The following is a 22,449-nucleotide window of genomic DNA, read 5'->3' as shown; positions in this document are numbered from 1 at the left end:
CAAACCCAGACAGATAAGCGTGATTCTTCACTCCAGAGAACATGTCTCCACTGCTCTAGAGTCCAGTGGAAGCGTGCTTTACACCACTGCATCCAACGCTTTGCATTGCACTTGGTGATATAAGGCTTGGATACAGCTACTCGGCCATGGAAACCCATTCCATGAAGCTCTCTACGTACTGTTGTGCTAATCTTAAGGCCACACGAAGTTTAAAGGTATTTAGCTATTGACTCTGCAGACAATTAGTGACCTCTCCGCACTGTGTGCTTCCTCATGCGTGCTGACCCTGCTCTGTCATTTTACGTGGCCTACCACTTCATGGCTGAATTACTGCTGCTTCCACTTTGTTATTATACCACTTGACTGTGGAATATTTAGTAGCAAGAAAATTTCTTGGTCACGGATGGACTTATTGCACAAGTGGCAACCTATCACGGTACCATGCTTGAATTCACTGAGCTCCTGAGAGCGACCCATTCTTTTACAAATGTTTGTAGAAACAGGTGCTTGATTTTATACAACTGTGGCCATGGAGGTGATTGGAACACCTGAATCTAATGATCTGGAGGGGTGTCCCAATACTTTTGGCAATATAGTGCACATGCAAAAAAATCATTCACTTTAGGTTTATCAACAATTATAAACACTCAAAAAATTCATTCACTTTAGGTTTATCAACAACTATATAGAGTTCAACTTATATCCAGTCTAGGTTGCAATGCTCACTACACATAAGAAGCTTGTGTGTGTGGTAAACTTTAGAGCACAAACTAAAATGGTTGGCTTTATTGACACCTCTTTAATTGTTATAATGTACAGATTCTGATGTTGTTAATGGGCTTTCTGTTTTATCTGTAGCTTTACTTAAAGTGGTTGTAAAGGCTCAAGGTTTTATACTTTCATGCATGCTATGCATGAAGGGAAAAAACCTTCTGTGTGCAGCAGCTTCCCCCAGCTCCCCCAATATTTGCCTGAGCCCCATCTCAGTTCAGCAATATGAACAAGAGTTTTGGCTGTCCCAGGTCTCTCTCTCCTCATTGGCTGAGACAGCAGCAGGAGCCAGTGGCTCCCGTTACTGTCATTCACAGCCAGTGAGCCAAAGAGGAGAGTTCGGGGGGAGGGGGGGAAGGGACGAGCCACGACTGTGGGTGTATGGATACCCAGAGCAGCATCTCAGGCGCCAACCTGCTTGGGTGCCCCGATAGCAAGCTGCTTGCTGTGGGGGCACTTGGCAGGAGGGAGAGACCAGAAATGTCTATGGGGGACCTGATAAGAGGAGGGTCCAGGTTGTTCTGTGCAAAACCACTGCAGAAAGCAGGATAGTATAACATATTTGTTATTTTAAAAAAAGATGCCTTTACCATCACTTTAAGCCCTTTGTTTCTATGTCCTTCAGAGTATGGATTTTAACTCTATGTCCTTATTAGGTAATACAAGTAAGTAACATTTTAACTGGCCTTGTTCTGTAGTGTTGAAGATGTTTCGACACACCTCCAAGTAGCTTCTTCAGTTCTAATGATTGTCAGGAACATACTCCAACATTTATAGTCATCTCAGTAACTCTGTTACCTAAACCTAATCACCGCGGAATGTGCCATGTAATTCCTGGCACAGTTGAAAAACTTAAAAAAAAACAATGAAAGTAACCCAAAACCATTAAGGGTTAATTCACTTAAGATATCAAAGCCTGGGACATTGTCCAGGAGAGTGAGGAGGGAGACTGAAGGAGAAGGAGGTGAGCTGACAGCTGATACGCTGAACTAGGCCATGGAACCGGGATAAGAGAGAGAGAGCAGAAAGAACTCACTGACTGCCCGGCTTGCCACGCTGCCAAGCAGGTAACTCTGACAGTAAGGCCCTGATTCACTATTGGGCATGGGCGCATATTTATGGGCTTAAGCCCAATTTTCATGGGCGTCCGTCCATTTTTGACCCTGCAACCTAATTCACTAGTGAGCAGAGCCCATAAGCAGACGCCCAATCTAATTCACAAAAAGACACACGCCCGGAATCAGACTCACAAAAGCAGACTTGCTAAGAAGCACGTCTAACACCATGAAAAATCACTGTAGAGACATGTTCACTTAGAAATTTGCTTTGCCAAATATCAGGACTTCACTTTAAACAATATCTGCTATTTCCAAAAAAATTAAGAATGTGTTAAAAATCGTTTTTCTCAAGGAAATCGACACAGTAAAAATCTAGATGCCCGTGCAGTGTCTTTGGCAGATAGAACTGAGCATGTGCAGAACACATTTTAGTCCTCTGCCATGGGCGTTTGCTTTTTAGCCACTGACTAATAGTGAATCTGATTGTGGATTCCTCTGACAGCCGGCACTCGGTCGCGACTACTGTGTTTAATAAACAGCATTAAGCATATCTTCATGTAATCTAATTAGATTTCCTTCGTTTTAGTGATTATATTTTTGTTTCTTATCCTTTATAATTATTTCTGTTATGATTTTACTTATTTTGAAGGTCTAGATAAAATTTATTTTGAAAGCTGAATGTAAAAATAAAGGTCCGCAATAAAAAAAAAAAAAAAAAACAGCGTGGGTCCCCCCTCTCATCCATACCAAGCCCTTCGGGTCTGGTATGGATATCAAGGGGGAACTCCATGCTGAAATTTAAAAAAAAAACAGCGTGGGTCCCCCTCAATATCCATACCAGACCTTTATCCGAGCATGCAGCCCGGCAGGTCAGAAAAGGGGGGGGGACGAGCGAGCGCCCCCCCCTCCTGAACCATACCAGGCCACATGCCCTCAACATGGGGGGGGTGCTTTGGGGCAGGGGGGCTCCCCCCCCCAAAGCACCTTGTCCCCATGTCGATGAGGACAAGGGCCTCTTCCCCACAACCCTGGCCGGTGGTTGTGGGGGTCTGCGGGCGGGGGGCTTATCAGAATCTGGAAGCCCCCTTTAACAAGGGGGCCCCCAGATCCCGCCCCCCCCCCCCTACGTGAATGATTCTGCGGTACACGGTCCGCAGACTCATTCACAAAAAAACTAAGTGTGGTGTAAAAAAAACACAGTACAGGGTCTTTGACAAGTCCTTTATTAAAACAATGTCCCCCGAAGTAGATCCAACGTCAATCACGGCGACGGCGGCAGGGACCCGAAAAAAGAAAAAAAAAAAAAGGTTCCGCTCCAGTCCGAGGCTTCCAGCCTAGTGAAGAAGAGGCTAGCTGACAGTTCTTATATAGGTATGGGGCGGGGCCAGCCGGGCACATCATCCACGCCCCTTACCTATTTGAGAAATGTCACCCTGTCTCTCCACTGAGGCTAACTAGCTGAATGCAGGAGACAGTCTGACATTTCTTATATAGCTATGGGGCGGGGCCAGCCGGGAACAGCAAGCATGTGACATGGGGCGGGTCACTCAGATGATGTCCCCGGCTGGCCCCGCCCCATACCTATATAAGAACTGTCAGCTAGCCTCTTCTTCACTAGGCTGGAAGCCTCCGACGGGAGCGGAACTTTTATTTTTTTTTTCGGGTCCCTGCCGCCGCCGCGACTGACGTTGGATCTACTTCGGGGGACATTGTTTTAATAAAGGACTTGTCAAAGACCCTGTACTGTGTTTTTTTTACACCACACTTAGTTTTTTTGTGAATGAGTCTGCGGACCGTGTACCGCAGAATCATTCACGTATGGGGGGGGGAGGCGGGATCTGGGGGCCCCCTTGTTAAAGGGGGCTTCCAGATTCTGATAAGCCCCCCGCCCGCAGACCCCCACAACCACCGGCCAGGGTTGTGGGGAAGAGGCCCTTGTCCTCATCAACATGGGGACAAGGTGCTTTGGGGGGGGGAGCCCCCCCTGCCCCAAAGCACCCCCCCCATGTTGAGGGCATGTGGCCTGGTATGGTTCAGGAGGGGGGGGGTGCTCGCTCGTCCCCCCCCCCCTTCCCTGACCTGCCGGGCTGCATGCTTGGATAAGGGTCTGGTATGGATATTGAGGGGACCCACGCTATTTTTTTTTTACATTTCGACGTGGAGTTCCCCCTTAATATCCATACTAGATCCGAAGGGCTTGGTACAGATGGGAGGGGGGACCCACGCTTTTTTTCTATTATTTATGCAATAAAGGGAATTATTTTACATTCAGCTGTCAGTGGGGAACCCCGCTGACAGATGAAACATTAACTCATGGCTGTCGCTCCTACAATCCTGCATGAGTTATGTTATCAACTCATGTGGCGTTTTAGTAGTGAAAACCAATGCAGCGCTCATGTTTCAGCTGTCGGCGGATTTCCCCACTGACAGTTGAATGTCAAAGTATTGCAGGGATTTAGAAACAGTTCTTTAAATAACTGGCGTGGGGTCCCCCCTCCCATCCATACTAAGCCCTTCGGGTCTCGTATGGATGTTAAGGGGTACCTCCACGCTGAAATTAAATAAAAAACAGCATGGGGTACCCCCCAAAATCCATAACACATACTTATCCGAGCATGCAGCCCGGCAGGTCAGGAAAGGGGGGGGACGAGCGAGCGCCTCCCCCCCTCCTGAACCATACCAGGCCACATGCCCATACCAAATTATTCAAACATTTGTAAACAGACCAATTAACTGAAATGGTTTGGCATTTGTACCCCAAATATGACGTTCCCTGAGGCGTTGGTAAACCGAGGTACGCCTGTATTAGTATTGCAATCCTTTGTATTGGGATACATAGAACCAACATACATCTGAATTGGCAACATAGCACAACATTTGTATCACATTGGAGATATCTGGCTAGTTAAACTGACCATGCCCAGGGACCTAGGATTGATTCACAGCACAGAAATACAGGCTGGGTTAGCAATGTAGCTCCGTGGGTTAGTGGTTAGCACTGCTGCCTCACAACTCTAGGGTTGTCGGTTCGAATCCCAACCCCGGCGAGGTAGTAGCATGATCTCCGTGTGTGGCTGTCTTCACATACATGTTCTGGCAACATCTTTGCATTCTGTCTAAATGATCCCTAAAATGTGAATTAGAATGAGGCCTTGTCTGTTGAAACACCTTCAAAGCTGCACCTTATGTGAATGTCATACAATGGTATAAGATAAGGGCCTGAATCACTAATAGATTTGATAATGATGGTTTACACTCCACCCACTTTTGTGAAGGATTTTTCCCCCAAATGCATAGCAGACCCTTATCCCAGCAGGCAGGTACCGCACGCCTTCAAAGATTTATTTCCTTTGTTGATTTTCCTGCTTCGCTCACACTATATGCAATTGAAAATTACTCTTTAAGTTGCCAATTTTACTGTGTTTTCTAGAGAATTACTAACTAGTTGTGTTTTCAATTGTGTGTAGCATTGCGATTTCTATTTGAGTCTAGATGTTAAATTGCTAATAAATGGCCACAATTCTCAAATACCTTTGAACTCTCGCTGCAACAAATGGTGTATGTTAATACACTCACATTCATTATATCCAATATCAGGTACGATGTCAATGCACAAATCGCACCTGAAATTGCACACCCTGGATGTGACTTCTCATGTGATTGGCATGGCCAGCAGCTTGCTCTTTGCATGGCAAATTGCACCCAATGTTACTGGGGCCAACACCACTGTCACATCTAATCCGATGCGGCAATTGCCCAACTTACAGTGAAGTTGCACGAGTTCACAATCCAATTGGATGTGAACAGAGCCTACAGTGGTCAATAGGGTGCGACTTGGTCTACGATTTGCAAGTCGCCTGTCATGCCAATTGCATGGCAATCGCAAACAATGTTACTGGGGGCTACCCGGTCACATTAAAGCAGATTTCTAAGTGGTGTTATTGACACCACAGTCACATCATGTGACTTGCATAGAAGTTGCATGATTTCAAAGTCGGGGTACATGGTGATTTCAAGTGCAATTTGCAAGACATTCGACATCGATCTCTCAGCAAATTGCATGAAAAGTAGTGTATTCATTACTCTATTATTACTTGCGGCTCCTACCAAGTTTGAACCACAACAATATGAACGCTCCAATAGCGTGCTCATTGAGTGGGACTTGGCATGTGATTTGCACAACATGCAAGCTGTAAATCGTCTGCAAAGTCGCACCCTATTGTCTGCTATTAGAGTGACCATATGGGTGCGTTTCAAACACTGATTTCTATAGTAGTACATGTACTACTTTAGTGGCAATTTGCATAGAGATCTGTGTCAGATGTCTTGAAAATTGCATTGAAATGGTCAACTTTACTGTAAGTTGCATGATTTGTAAATCAGCTTTGCCCAGAGTGTAATGTTTGGTGATGTTTGATTTCTGGAGTGTTTTACCAATTGATGGGAAATTCACCATACTAGTCAAATCGATTTGTCATTTTCAGTATTGCATACAAGATGTGGTCATGTGACTGTCTTAACTCATGCGAGAACCTGGAGGGAATTGTGACCATAGTAGCAATAAAGGTTCCAATTGGGGTTCCCTTTCACATCCCTGCTCAATGTTCTGTTGTATGCTGCACACGTACATTTCACTGTATATATCTTTCTGATTTGTGGGGCCTGTATACCAAGGGTTAATGCAGGTAGGAAGCGGATTCATCAGGTGAAAACACTTTCACTGACCAAATTAAGGTCAGTGGTGGGTGTGGCTTCATTGGGTGTGGGGCCTTGTTTGGCATGCTCCAAATACAACCTAGCTTATATAAAGATGTGCAGTAGGGAGTGATTTGGCCTGTTACTAGGCCGGGTGGTTTGTGACTAAGTCCTTGCTTGTAGTGGTTTGGGGGAGGAAGAGATTTTGTGCTGAATTGCCCCAGACACCACTCAGGCTGTGTTTGGAAGTGGGCTGGAAATGTTTGCGTATTTTTGGCCTTGTAAAGTGTGTTTGTGTGTTATTGCACAATGATTGTGTTTTTTTCTCTTTGCATTGAAAGCCTCACACATGTCAATCGTTTTGTTTAAAATCTGCTCTTGTTTTAATTTTGCTTGCTTATTTAGACTCAAATGCATTTTTCTTACAAACCTGCTGACAAATGTATGTGTAGGGGATTTGTAGAGGTGGGAGGGGTTTTTCACATATGTCTTGTTTTCTTTATATTTTTATGTGTAGACTTTTTTGGTGAATGGATCTTTATACTAAATGATTGTGTAAGTAAACCTTATGTGCACGAAAATGTTACTTGATTCATCTTCCCCTTTGTTTCCTGCTATAACCTGAGCACACACAGTTCATTAGAAGTATCTTTAGATTGTAAGCTCTTATGAGCAGGAGTGTTTTATTTTTGCCACATCAATCCTATTTTTGTGACTCACCAAGATATTGACTGTACCTACTTGTTCCTGCTGACCAAATAAATGAAGATATATTTGATCAATAAATGTTTGACCGATGTTTTTGTGTTTATTTTATGTTCAATATATGAACAACCTTAATAGTTACTTTGTATACTTATATAATCTGCTCAAATGTAGCTTGTAAGAGCGTGAATATGCAAGTGGGTGCAAACTGGCTTTTTCAAAACCAAACAAAAAAATAAAAAACCTGCTTGCACCACAATATTGTTATGTACTAATGAATATGTCACATTCACTATGCAGCCAGCTACAGGTTTTCTACAATTTGATTTACAGTAATAAAATAGTCCCCACTGTATGTTGATTTTTGGCCTTTGGCAACAAATATATATTAGCCAAGGTTTAAAAAGAAAAAAATCACTAAAACACACATTCGCGAAAGCTATCATAGCCGTGCATAGAAATGAGCGATCGTGCATAGATATGCGCGATCGTGCACAAATAAACGCCAAACAGGTGTCCCCCATGGCGCACGAGCAGCTATCCTCCTGGAAGTCCGTCATCTGGTGCGCGCGCACCCGGAAGTGGTTGTGGGGAGTGTAAGTGGATGAGAAGTGGTTGGAGGTTTTGTGTTGGTTGAAAATTTTGATAACTTTATTGGCATTTGGACATGGCGAGAGCACAGTTCTCAACTGAGGAGATGATCCTTATATGTAAAGTAACTGTGGCCATTGCAAATATGTTTAGAACATGTGAGGGACAAGTAATTGTAATTTTGTGGGTGGGGCCTAGCAGAATCTCACTTGGTGCACATGCTACTTATCTGTACATTAGCTCCTGGGTATTGATGGGTCAATTATATTAACCACTTGCCTACTGGGTACTCATACCCCCTTCCTGTCCTGGCCAATTTTCATCTTTCTGCACTGTTACCCTTTGAATGACAATTGTGCGGTCATGCCACATTGTACCCATCTTAAATTTGTATCAGTTTTTTCAGACAAATAGAGCTTTCTTTGGGTGGTATTGACTTGCTGCTGTGAGTTTTACTTTTTGCTCGATAAACCACAAAATAGCTCATAATGAATAAAAGTCTGTTTATATTATAACATTTGGTAAACTGGTAATTTAGCAACACTGATGTGCGTTGATGAGGCGGCACTGCTGGCCACAGGTGGGCGGAACTGTTGGGTGGCACTGGTGGGCACTGATCATCGGGGCCGATCCCTGCTTTGATAACTGCTGGTTCTCGGCAGTACTTTCCACACATTCTGACAGCGTGATGAAAGTGCAGCCAAGACCCGGCAAATGCATTTCCCGGTGATCAGCGTGTCATTGGACATGGCTGATCACATGGTAAAAAGCCGCTGTGATTGGTCTTTACCACATCACGTGATCAGCTGTGTCCTTAGGACACAGCAATCACGGAGAGCGCGTTCTGCCAGGATGTCATATGACACCCTCCCAGAGCTGCCTGGATGCAGTGTAGCGTTATTCGGCTATCTGCGGTCGCCAAATAGGTAACCAGCTAGGCCTTCATGGCTAATCTTTGAATATCTGGACATGTATACTACGTATAATGCATTACATTCTACAATGTGTTGGTGTACATGGTATAACAGTGTGCAATGCGTTGCTGGATTCTGCATGACAGTGGACAGCGTATCACAGTGTGCAATGCGTAGCTCCAGCCTGCATGACAGTGTACAGTGCATTACAGTCTACAATGTGTGGGTGTACACGGTATCACAGTGTGCAATGCGTAGGTCCATCCTGCATGACAGAGTACAGTGCATTACAGTCTACAATGTGTGGGTGTACACGGTATTACTTTGTACAGTGTATTACAGTGTGCAATGCGTTGTACACTGCAGTGTGCACTAAAGCATTTTACACTCATGCACTGTACACACTAACGCATTTGACATTTCTAGTGTGCAATGCGTTAGTGTGCAATGCCTTGGACAGTACAATGCATTTGCAGTATTGGTGTATGTTTATTAAGCACAGATAATTCATCTGATTTTAGTTATCAAGGAGAAGTCTTCTCTGTCCCCCTGTTTATGAGGTGGAGGACAATTGTTTTCCGAAGAGGAGAGGAGACATTTTTTCAAGGAGATCTGTATAGATTTCCAGAGATATGTGTAGATGGTTGAGGGGCTGCATGTGATCTCCGGAGATAATTGTGATTAATGATCACCTGAGTTAAACCAGTGAATGAAAAGTGTAAAAAAACATGGATTGAAAATAATCTGCACTGACCACTGTGCTTTGTCAAGCCACATATTGGCACATTCTGGTGTCACACAGATGCGATGTGAAATTTGCAGTGTTTTCTGTGCAAGCGCTGCACCGCATCACAACCGCAACCCCTTCATGCCACCTGCTGCGGCTTTCTAGGTGAAGTTACCAACACACCAATATTGGTACACAAAGCATATTGCGATTTTCCAAATTGGATGGCATGCCTATTCACACCCATGTGCATACCCTGAAAAAGGGTCCTGCACATTTTTGGCCCGCATGCGGTGCAATTTGAGGTGTGCAAAATGTTTGTCTCTAATTGCAACGCACACAAATTGCATGTGATTTGCCCAGGAGTGCGGTGTTAGACCACAATGCATGTATGTGAAGCCAGAATAAAAGGATGTGGATTTTGTCTATTTTTACTTGCGCATGTTAACATTATGGAAGTGCGTTATTCTGCTGTTTAACATGCTATAGAAATGCAACATGCATTTGGATGTAGTGTTTTTGTATGTGCATTTTGGAAGTATTCTAAACACACATTGACCCTAGGGCCACACCATATCTTATGCAGGCCATAGATGGGTCGAAAATCGGCCGATTTTTTTTTTTACCATTGCTGGTAACGTCGGCCGCTTGAACAACCGATTTTTCATTTTTTAAAAGAAAAATCGGCTGTTTTTCTCCCCGTCTATGGCCTGCATAAGCATTAGTGTGCCTGGGGGAGGGGGGGACCTTTGGCCTTTCCAAACACAGTAGATGCTCCAAGAATGTTTCCTTGAACTCTTGAAATGGTTAAAAAGGAAAGACACTCTAGATAGCCTGCACTGAGAATTGACTGTCATGATGACGTGTCAATGATTATTTGCTCTCATTTTTCAGGAGTGGTACTGCTTGCGGTTGAAGCTGGTAGAAATCCACCTTCACGTCCTCCACTCACCTTCACTTGTGGCCAGTGGATATTTTGTGGCCGCAGGCAAAAACTGGCATCGAGGACCTGCATAATGACCCTGGCATGCCAGAGGTGGTTTGGAAGCAGCACAGCAATTTGACCATCCCTTTCCTCTATGTTGGTTTTAGGGTGCAGAATTGCTTCTCCTTCGTGAACGGACTGTCGCCGGAGATCAGAGTCCCCATATTTTCAAGATATGTTTTAGCCATGTTGGCTTATTTTTATGTTATTTTCCAAGTGTGTCGCACCTAACCGCACAGTAGTGTGGTGCCATGCGTATTTGTGGCTGTGAATGGGGCTGTTTTTAATAGACGTGTGTAGGTGCAACAACGTTTTCATCATGGTACCTGCGCACATCTACATAGGGCATTGCATTTCTTTGCTGTGCTGGAAAATGTGTGTTCTTGCATGCGTTTCTGCACCACCAATGGTGTGGACAAGTCCTAAGGGCTGGTTCACACTATAGAAACAGTCTAAACCATAAATAATGATATGTATCTAATATACATATACGTGCCGCGCTCCATATAAATAACAGAACTAAATATATTAAGTGATGGTGATAATAACGTGGAAAACACAGTGCTACATACAAGTGCAACATAAACATGAGATGTGTAAAGATATGATTCTGCCAATATGTATAACAGTCCTCTTTACACTTCTTTCATTATTCCAGTGACAGGTGAAGTATATAGTGCCACACTCCTGTGCTCTGTGGATGGATGTGCGCTCACCTCCTTGTCAGCCAGACAAGCTGGCTAGACACACTTTTTGTCCTCACTGGACAAGATGGGAATCTTTGCTTTGTCTGCGTGTCTCCATCCAGTGCTGGGTTACCTATTTGCCACCAGAGGTCTCCCTCCTTCCACACTGGGGTCTCAATGGATTTCTTATGGGGATGGTGTAAATGGTTTTTCTCCTCTCAATAGCACCATGTAAAAGACAAAAAACCACCAATGGTGCCTTATCCTTTGCGTGGCCAGAGCCCATTTATTGTAAAAGAAACGCCACTCACATTATAATCCAACAGTTCAGTAGTTAGCCGGCGTGTGTATCAGTCCTGTGTTGCTGGCACCGCTCGTCCACCGCGGCGTAGTGACGTCAGGGGAGGGGCTCTGACGTCACTATGCCGCGGTGGACGAGCGGTGCCAGCAACACAGGACTGATACACACGCCGGCTAACTACTGAACTGTTGGATTATAATGTGAGTGGCGTTTCTTTTACAATAAATGGGCTCTGGCCACGCAAAGGATAAGGCACCATTGGTGGCTTTTTGTCTTTTACATGGTGCTATTGAGAGGAGAAAAACCATTTACACCATCCCCATAAGAAATCCATTGAGACCCCAGTGTGGAAGGAGGGAGACCTCTGGTGGCAAATAGGTAACCCAGCACTGGATGGAGACACGCAGACAAAGCAAAGATTCCCATCTTGTCCAGTGAGGACAAAAAGTGTGTCTAGCCAGCTTGTCTGGCTGACAAGGAGGTGAGCGCACATCCATCCACAGAGCACAGGAGTGTGGCACTATATACTTCACCTGTCACTGGAATAATGAAAGAAGTGTAAAGAGGACTGTTATACATATTGGCAGAATCATATCTTTACACATCTCATGTTTATGTTGCACTTGTATGTAGCACTGTGTTTTCCACGTTATTATCACCATCACTTAATATATTTAGTTCTGTTATTTATATGGAGCGCGGCACGTATATGTATATTAGATACATATCATTATTTATGGTTTAGTTTTCAACACAGTTTATGAGCTATGTGTATAGTGCTGAAGCACCAGTAGCAATTTATGGTTTAAAGTTATCACGCTAAGGGAATTATCTTGTTTTGGCTCACGAGTAATATATCACATAGAAACAGTCTAGATGTGTTCCTGATGGGTTTTTTTCATGCCCTTTTGGCATGCATGTTTAGTGTGTTCCAGTACATTTTGGATGCGTTTTGGACATGTTTACATTGCATTTTTGTATCCCTTCCACTTATTTTTTTCTATTTTCTTTGTATTCAATGTAGTTAGGGACATGTGCGTTTTAGTACATTCAAGGACGTTTCAATGTGTTCCAGTACAGTTCTGTGCAGAAACAATGCAGCGCTGATGTGAACTATGACATTGACAACCATATAACCTTCTTTCTGTGCGTTTGTGATGCTGAAAAAGCAACTGAAACACATGTAGTGTGAACTGGCCCTAAAGGTTATTAGAGGTCAGGGAACAGGACTGACCAGGAATTGTGAATTCAATCAGACTAGTGGTGAGATACAATCAGCAATTGTATAATAATGTGAGATCTGAGCTGTAGCTGATAGAAAATGAGACACATTCACTTGATCAGTAAATAGATAGTTAAAGAGTGGGGCGGTGATCCATAGATTTGCATATAGGACAGGTGATGATGGGGTGGGGGAGGGGGTCAAGTTGTATAAGGAGACAGATTTAAAAGAGAAAAAAGTTACAATGAAATATACACGGCATGAAACTTGCACATGACCTAATTGGCAGAAGAACAGTACGCAAGTAACATTCATCCACTTTCTAGTCACTAGGCAAAATCATAATTGATTGATCAATATTCCTGCCACAACCCAGAAAATTGATCTCCATTTTTTTGGGATGTTGCCAAGACTGGGATTAGAACCCATGACCCAAGTGCTGTAAGTTCTGAGCTCTAACCACTAAACCACTGTGGGAAACACAGTTTGAGCTATAATGTAGAATAGTTACATTGTTTAAAAATGATAAAGCGAGCGCTGGTCAAATGATATAGACTAGTAAAATGGTATTACACAAGATAAATATAACCACGAACAGTAGTGCATGAACTCGTGAAAGGTCATCCACCCCTGTGACAGTGTACTACACTATTGAGCACCTTTCTGGCTCCTGTGGCTGAGCTAATTCCTCCCCAGGACCATTTGGGCACCCACCCTGATGGATGGATGGATGGAGCTGGATGACTAACCCATAGCTGCCAGCATACCGCTGCACCCCCAGATGTGCGATGTGTATAACCCATGCACATTAATACTTTTTTTCTGGTGAGTGTAGACCAGTCCCAAGGGTGGTTTACCTTTCACGAGTTCATGCACTACTGTCCGTCACGGAGAGACCACACGTGCCATTCATAGGCACTCTCTGAGTTGGTACTCTCACACAAAGGACATTCCATTATTCAGGAATGATTCTATGAACTTATTTTAGCACGATTTACCAGTTTACATCATTATTGCAATTCTTTGCACTTTTTGGTTTTTACATGCGTTCATTATTGATCACATGCATTTATAGCGCTGCACTTGTCTTTAACATAGAATAGTTATGTGATTAAAGAGAATGAAGATATATAACTATATTGGGAAATTAGAAGTATATAAATTATTTGAGATATAAGTGTGAAAAATTTGAAAATAAAATGTATGACATTCATTAGTAAATGCAATACTTTCCTGATCATTTTGGAGAAACAGCCAAAAAAAAAAATAGCAAAAGAGAATTTTCAGAATGTAATAGTACAGCTGTATTAGAATTTTCTATCAGAAAAACGCCAATGTTAATAAAGCCCGCGCTTGTGCGCCATCTAGCGAATATATCCGGTATTGCACCTAAAAATGTGCCAGACGGGATACCACATTCACTAATGGCAAAGTAGTCAGTAGACGCTCATTAATGAGCTTGCTAGACGCTGGTCAGACCACTGATTGATTGAATGGTCAGTCTCTGCTAATACACTCACATCTCAGTGAATCAAGGCCTAAGAGTCAGAACAGGATGCCAAGTCTGAACCAGAGGGCCCGTGGACTGTCTCTATTCATCAGAAAACACGTATCGCGGCAATCCACCGAACCACATTGATTGGGTAAGAGAGACCCAATGTCAGGGCAGGGCTGTGGAACGGACAGGTAGGCCTAGTGGCAGGGTAAGGCACTGGCTGACGACAACCACCACCCACAGACCGAAGTCCCTCAGGGCGCGGAGTCTAAGTCCCAGGCTGCCCTTCACCAGGGCCCCTGATGGTGGGGATGGACTTGACACAGCCAGGAACCAGGTCGCGGCCCCCGAGACACCCCAGCTGCGGTAATGGCCGCCACCAATGGCGTGTAGCTGGTGAGAATGACAATAGCGTAGTCAGGCAAGCCGAGTCGACAACAACGGGACAAAACAGTACAGAACAGTAGACAGAGAATCACAGGTCACGGGCCGGGTTCAGCAACGGAAGGTCAGATCGAAGGAAAACACAGAGAATGGTCTTAGTCACAAGCCGAGTCAGAATACCAGAAGAGTCACGAGCATATACACAGAGCTGTAGCAAGACAAAGACACAAGTGCAAAGAGCATGTGCGGATCACAGGCTTATATGTACTCAGCCACACCCCTCTGGGGGATGGACCTCAGAGACCTGAAGGCATAAAAGCTTCCCACCATGCTCAGCAGAAATCCAAGATGGATGCCAGCACATGGAGTAACAAAACCTCGGGGAAAAGGTAGGACCTTGACAGTACCTCCTCCTCAAGGGCCCCTCCCCCTCCCCGGCTCAACAAAAGGTTTCTGAGGAAAGCGGGTATGAAAAGCGCGGAGGAGGGCAGGAGCATGGACATCCGCAGAAGGAACCCAGGAACGCTCCTCGGGACCATAACCGCGCCAATGAACCAGGAACTGTAATCGACCGCGCACCAATCGAGAGTCCAGAATCCGGCTCACCTCATACTCCTCATGACCGTCAACCCGAATGGGACGGGGCCGAGGCAGAGAGGTAGTGAAGCGATTGCAGCTCAGAGGTTTCAACAGTGATACATGAAAGGTATTGGAGATCCGCATCCCAGGTGGAAGGGCAAGGGCATAGGCCACCGGATTCACCTTGCGGAGAATGCGAAAAGGACCGACAAAACGGGGAGCTAGTTTGGGTGTGGGCACCCGAAGATTGAGGTTACGAGTAGACAACCACACCCGATCGCCGACCTGGTATGAAGGAGCGGGCAACCGTTTGCGATCAGCCTGGAACTTCTGACGCTGATCCGAGTCCCTCAAAGCCCTCTGGATCTGCCCCCATGAAGAACGCAGGGCAGCAAGATGGTTCTCCACAGCCGGAATGTCCTGTGGTGAAAACCTCTCAGGTAATACCGTGGGTTGGTACCCATAGTTGGCCATAAAGGGAGACATCCCGGAGGAGGAGTTGACCGCTGAGTTCCTGGCAAACTCTGCCCAAGGCAGGAGATCGGCCCAATCGTCCTGATGGTCTGAGACATAACACCGAAGGAATTGTTCTAAGGCCTGATTGGAACGCTCCGCAGCCCCATTGGACTGCGGGTGGTAGGCTGAAGAAAAGGAGAGACTAATACCCAACTGGGAGCAGAAGGCGCGCCAGAATCTGGACACGAACTGACTCCCGCGGTCCGAGACAATCACCTTGGGCAACCCATGCAGGCGAAAAATCTCCCTGGAAAAGACCGTGGCCAGTTCTTGCGCTGTTGGTAATTTCCTGAGTGGAATACAATGGCACATTTTGGAAAAACGATCGACGACCATGAGAATGACCGTATGACCCCGAGACACAGGGAGGTCTACAATAAAGTCCATGCCCAGGTGTGACCAAGGACGCTCCCCATTGGGAATGGGTTGCAGAAGACCCATTGGAAGATGCCGTGGAGATTTATTCTGGGCACAGATCGAACATGCCGCTACATAAGAGGCGATGTCGGCTTGGAGAGTTGGCCACCAGAACAACCGAGAGACGACCCAAGACAACTGGTTCCTCCCCGGATGCCCAGCAGTTTTGGAGTTATGGTAAGTACGCAGCAGACGGGTGCGCAACCCCTCGGGTACAAAACATCTACCCTCCGGTCTCTCGGGAGGAGCGTCAGTTTGAGCCGCCAAAATCTGCTCCCCAAGGGGAGAAGTCAGACTGGTGCGAATGGCAGCCAGGATCTGATCCGGAGGTATGACCGAGGTTGGCTCAGAGTCCTCCCTGGACAACTCAGAGTATTGCCGCGATAATGCATCAGCCCTGACATTCTTGGAACCAGGCAAATAGGAGACCACATAGTTGAACCGCGACAAGAACAAGGCCCATCTGGCCTGACGGGGTGTCAATCTTTTGGCCTCCGAAAGATAAGTCAGGTTCTTATGATCGGTAAGAATGAGGACCGGAACCGCGGAGCCCTCGAGCAGGTGCCTCCATTCCTTGAGAGCCAGAATGATTGCCAACAACTCCCTATCTCCAATCTGGTAGTTGCACTCTGCAGAGGAAAGCTTCCTGGAGTAGAACCCACAGGGAAGTAGGGGTCCATCGGGTGACCGACGTTGAGACAGGAGAGCGCCTACTCCTGTCTCGGATGCATCGACCTCAAGGACGAAGGGCAACGCAGAGTCCGAGGAGGCACACAACACCTTAACCGGCCCACGGATGCACCCGGCCCCACACTGTGGAGACCACGAGAGAATCTCAGCAGTTTGCCAATTGAAGGTTGGATTGTGCATCTGGAGCCAGGGATACCCCAAAACCACCGAATAGAGAAGAAATCACCTGGAAACAGGCCAACTCCCTGTGAACAGCCCCAATAGCTACTTCAACTGGCATAGTCTCGTGGGTAACCTGCGGTGGTTGCCGGGGCCTGCCATCTATTGCCTCAAGAACCAATGGGGTAACTCGAGCCTGCAGGGGAATGGAGTGCTGGGCAGCAAACGAGCTGTCCATAAACAACCCGCCGGCCCCAGAATCTACCAACGCCTGGGCCGTCACTGAGCCCTCCGCCCAAGAGAGGACAACGGTGATCAGTGGCTTATCTCTGCGGAACGCCGGGGACGAGGAGACTCCACCCAAGATCTGTCCCCGACAGGATCTCAGGTGCGAGCGTTTCCCGGACGGACCGGACAGGACTGCCGAAAGTGCCCACCAAGACCACAGTACAGGCAGCGACCCTCCCGACGCCGAGCGACCCGCTCCCCCTCGGAAAGGCGAGCAAACCCCAGCAGCATGGGCTCACCACCAGACAATCTATCCCCAGGAGGCATGGGAGGAGAGGGAGGAATGGGTGGGACAGAAAACGCAGGTGCCAGTCGATTGGAAGGCCTCCGCAGGCGTTCCTTGAGTGAAGGCCTCTCCCTGAGCCTGGTATCAATCAGGATCAGGAAGGAAATTAGTGCCTCCAGCTCCACAGGCAATTCCTTGGCTGCGATCTCATCCTTCAATGCATCAGAAAGACCCTGAGAAAACGCAGCCACCAGAGCCTCATTGTTCCAACCCACCTCTGCTGCCAGGGTACGAAACTCTATGGCGTACTCGGCAACGGTCCGTGAACCCTGATGCATAGACATGAGCAGCTTGGCAGCCGAGGCGGAGCGAGCCGGTACGTCGAATACCCTACGGAAGGCATCGACAAAACCGGAAAACTCGTGAATCACTGGGTCATTCCTCTCCCATAAGGGATTCGCCCAGGCCAAGGCCTTGTCTGAGAGTAGCAATATTAGGAAACCCACCTTTGACCTCTCAGTCGGAAAAGCGTGGGGTATTAATTAGAAGTAAATCCCCACCAGGTTGAGGAACCCACGACACTGACTCGGCTCACCCCCAAAGCGCTGTGGAAGAGGGGCTGAACCAGTCATACCTCTGGGCGCCGCGGGTGCCGCAGCAGTCGCGGCGGTAGGCGCAACAAGCGGAACAGCAGCGGGAGCGACCACCGGAGTGACAACCAGTCTAATAACACCAGGAGTAAGGTGCGCGGTGCGTGCCAGCAGAGTTTGCAACGCCTGGGCGAACTGATCCAACAGGAGATCCTGTTGATCCAGTCTGGCGACCAACATTGGAAGCGAAGGCGTACCTGCACCGTCAGAATTCATGGCACTTGTGTAATGTCAGGGCAGGGCTGTGGAACGGACAGGTAGGCCTAGTGGCAGGGTAAGGCACTGGCTGACGACAACCACCACCAACAGACCGAAGTCCCTCAGGGCGCGGAGTCTAAGTCCCAGGCTGCCCTTCACCAGGGCCCCTGATGGTGGGGATGGACTTGACGCAGACGGAACCAGGTCGCGGCCCCCGAGACACCCCGGCTGCGGTAATGGCCGCCGCCAATGGCGTGTAGCTGGTGAGAATGACAATAGCGTAGTCAGGCAAGCCGAGTCGACAACAATGGGACAAAACAGTACAGAACAGTAGACAGAGAATCACAGGTCACGGGCCGGGTTCAGCAACGGAAGGTCAGATCGAAGGAAAACACAGAGAATGGTCTTAGTCACAAGCCGAGTCAGAATACCAGAAGAGTCACGAGCATATACACAGAGCTGTAGCAAGACAAAGACACAAGTGCAAAGAGCATGTGCGGATCACAGGCTTATATGTACTCAGCCACACCCCTCTGGGGGATGGACCTCAGAGACCTGAAGGCATAAAAGCTTCCCACCATGCTCAGCAGAAATCCAAGATGGATGCCAGCACATGGAGTAACAAAACCTCGGGGAAAAGGTAGGACCTTGACACCCATGCATTCACTAACAAAATGAAATTTGATAGCTTGTCACTTCAGTTATCTGCTTGCACATAATTGTGAACATTTCAGACAGTTGCACCAGTTGTGGCCTAGTTATACCAGCTCCATTGTAATACACATGCAGTACAGTTATCCTCCAAGCTGACCACAGGACATTCAGTTATAGCCAAAGATACAGCAGTGCCAACTGAATCAGCAAACCCCCCTCTCTTTCTGCAAAGCAGGATACCTACTACTGTTCATATTTTGCCTTTGACATCCAGAAGGAGTTATCTTTAACCATAGACATTTATACCAATTGTTGCTATTTACCGCTTCAAGCTCAATTCATTGCTGGATCTCTTAAAGGGAACTTTTCACTAATTTTTTGCCATCAATCAAGGGAGTGCTAGCTTTTTCCCTCACTATCTTTGATATGACTACCCAGGGGAACTACCATCCACCCCTGGACGCAAATTCACACCAATTGGGCCCCAACAAGCGCGCAGAAGATATAGAGCTCTTAAAGGGGACACAGCTAATTATAACTGAGAATTCTCTTTATTTCACATTTAATCCTTGTTATCTAGTTCTGAGGACCCACAGTGAGCATATCTGTTATTGATTGTCATTCCTGCTCACTGTGAATTCAACAGTCCTCTCAGACTGGAGGCAGTGGATTATTTCTGAAAGCAGGCCTGCTAACATATACTTTTGTTTTATTGTGAATGTTGTTACTTTTGCTCACAATTGCCAAAAGTGATCAGATTTGCTGCCAATACCAGTGTTATTTTGTTATTCTTGAAATATTCCAAATCCAATATAAACATCATCTTGGTTTATACTACTCTGTGTGTGAGTCCATTTTACAGGTGTGATTTATCAGGGTCATCAGAGCACAGTGGTGTCAGCAGTGGTTGGGCTTTCAACGACAGCTCCAGATGGACAAGGAACCCAAACATTACTAAGCAACCCTTAAGGGGGTAGTGCGATAGACAGATGGATAGATAGGGGTTTTGCTTACACTTTTAGCTACCTTTGATTCCCTGTCCAGCTTGGGTTTTGCACCTCTCTCTTTTGCCCATTTAGGCTAGCATGAAACTCAGAGGCAGTGCTCTACAGCCGGGGGAAACAATCAAGTCATGTCTGTGAAAGCTTCAAGGTTTGTGAAAGCTGTAAAACTGCATAAGTGGAGACTAAGCAAGCCTAAAGCCCATTAGTTTCAGGTTAGCCTTAATTGCCAAAAGGGAGAGGTGCAAAACACAAAATGGACAAAGAGAATTAGTAAAAGTGTATGAGAGGAGCCTGGGAGATGTGTAAACCCTAAACTGGACTTTTCCAGGTTCCCTTTGAGCACACACACACCTAAAGAATATTTTTCCTTTGAATCACTTTTTACATATTACATTTTGATAAAAAACATGTAAGTCATGGATCACACTCAGCAACAACCATATACTTCGCTACATCACTTGTATGTATGTTTGAAACACTTACACCATAGTTTAATGTGAATGGTTCTGTTGGCAGTGTTGGATAAAGTCTATTTCCTGGCAGATTTGGAGGTAAGTTACATGAAGTACTTGTGTTTTCAGAACTAGTTTTAGGAGCTTGATGCCTTCTGGGTGGTACAGGGGGACAGGCTTGATCCATTGTTACTCCAGAAGCTGCTAAAGCATCAGTCAAAACCTTTGATGGCATTGGAAATGATGTTGCAAATGTTTTTTTATCCTCAAATAATTCTTCATAGTCTGCAGTTGCATTTGTTTTCTATAATAGAATAGGTGAAAAAACAAGCTAAATTTACCATTGTTTTAAACTATTTAAATATGTTTATTCCTTTGCAAACAAAATAATGCTTTAGAATTATATCTAGCTCACTATCTCACATTGGAAGACTGAATCAGGAGACATTACATTAAAAATTACAATGAAGTCAGGCTTTCTTACACATACGTAGTGGTATGCTGAGACCGGATATAGATATGGCTATATAATGGAAATGTTTATACATCCTCTTTTCAGATCTAGATCTAATGAAGAGCATTAGAAGAGGTGTTCTCAAACCCTTTGTACCTACCAACTGTAAATGTGTAACTAGACTTCTACCTAGTAGTCTGTAAGTGTGACATGGCATTCCTGAAGGCCTTTGGGTGTGTGCTTTAGGGCCCGTGCTCATAGCTTCCAATTGTCCTTCATTTAGAAATCCAAACAGAAGTTGGTTGCTACTACCTGTCAAATGTACTAGGCTTAAAGCATATAAGCTCACCGTGCCTGACTAGCAGTCTCAATCTGCTTATAGGTGCAAGTCCAAGAGGTTGGACCCAGGTCCAAATGAGGGACAAGTCCAATTCCAAAAATGCCGACAACAGGTGAATACAAAAATCTTCTTTATTGCATAAAGTAGTAAAAATATTCCATGGCAAACTTATGCTGACGAGTTTCAGTCTAAAAATAGACCTTATTCATAGCTAGTTATATGAAAAATAACAAAACCAATCTATAGATGGTGGCTGCCAAACCCACCATCCATAATCGGATCAAATAATTACAGGTGGTGCAGGGGACGGGTTGAACTAACGTGCACCACTCTCCATATAACACACCCAGTGAACGTAATGACTCACAATAAACACATTTATAACCACAGAGAAAAACATACACAAATATATAAAATCAAATCTAACACATACTGGCATTTGGAAGATATACAAGTAATACTTGTCATATATGTCTGAAGACTTCTGGAGCAAATAAAGTGGGAGATCAACCCAGATGCAGATCAACATCAGTAAATTCTTCTTAATAATATTAACAATAGACTGATATTCTTTTGAAAAGATAGTGACAAAGGTAACCTTCCTGTCACTTCCCTGATTCTCTTGTCCAGATAAGTCAAACGCTCTCTTGTTCTGTATGTTACATTCTCCCAAAAGATGTGCCTGATCTCTAGCTTCAGCAATCCTCCTGTCTCGTTCAATACACCAATTGGGGAAACCCCTAGCTAACAGTCTATTTTTCCGATTCCTCATCAAAGAGTAACTGAAAAACCAATGGTTGGTTTTATGATTAGAAATTTTATAAACTGTGGGACCACCTATGTGGTGTATCTCATATGCTGCACATCATGTCGACTGCAGTATGTGGGATGCACTATATGCTGTCTTAGAACCTGCATCGGAGAACATTCTTGCGATATCATTAACCCACAAGCAAAACAAATTTCTACTGTCTCACAACATTTTAAAGAAGTTCATGGAGGAGATGTTACTTTTTTTTTAGTTTTGGTGGCATTAAGTGAGTTTATGTGTCAGCAAGAGGGGGAAATAGGCATCGTATCGATTACAGAGAGAAGCATAGTGGATCCACAGGTTGCGGACCAGATCACCTTTGGGGTTAAACCTCAGGTGGGTTGATCTCCCACTTTATTCGCTCCAGAAGTCTTCAGACATATATGCGAAGTATTAATTTTATAAATTCCAAATGCCAGTATGTGTTAGATTTGATTTTATATATTTGTGTATGTTTTTCTCTGTGGTTCTGTGTTT

The 22,449-nt window shown here is 45.4% G+C and overlaps 1 protein-coding gene across 1 annotated transcript in view; it reads right to left on the bottom strand.

Moving 5' to 3' along the window:
• The window catches only part of LOC149444781 (hematopoietic SH2 domain-containing protein homolog), an 88,297-nt gene that overhangs the window by 1,457 nt on the left and 64,391 nt on the right, over positions 1-22,449 (bottom strand). The window contains exon 5 of the mRNA XM_089654534.1: positions 20,399-20,671. Coding sequence (XP_089510660.1) covers positions 20,399-20,671 — 273 coding nt within the window. The remainder of the gene's footprint in view (positions 1-20,398; positions 20,672-22,449) is intronic.

This window comes from Staurois parvus, unplaced genomic scaffold, assembly GCF_062004578.1.
Source record: "Staurois parvus isolate SC_StPar_1 unplaced genomic scaffold, SC_StPar_1.0 ptg000773l, whole genome shotgun sequence".
Classification (NCBI taxonomy): domain Eukaryota; kingdom Metazoa; phylum Chordata; class Amphibia; order Anura; family Ranidae; genus Staurois; species Staurois parvus.
Note: the sequence above shows the minus strand (reverse complement) of the source record. Positions and strands in the feature narration are given on the sequence as shown.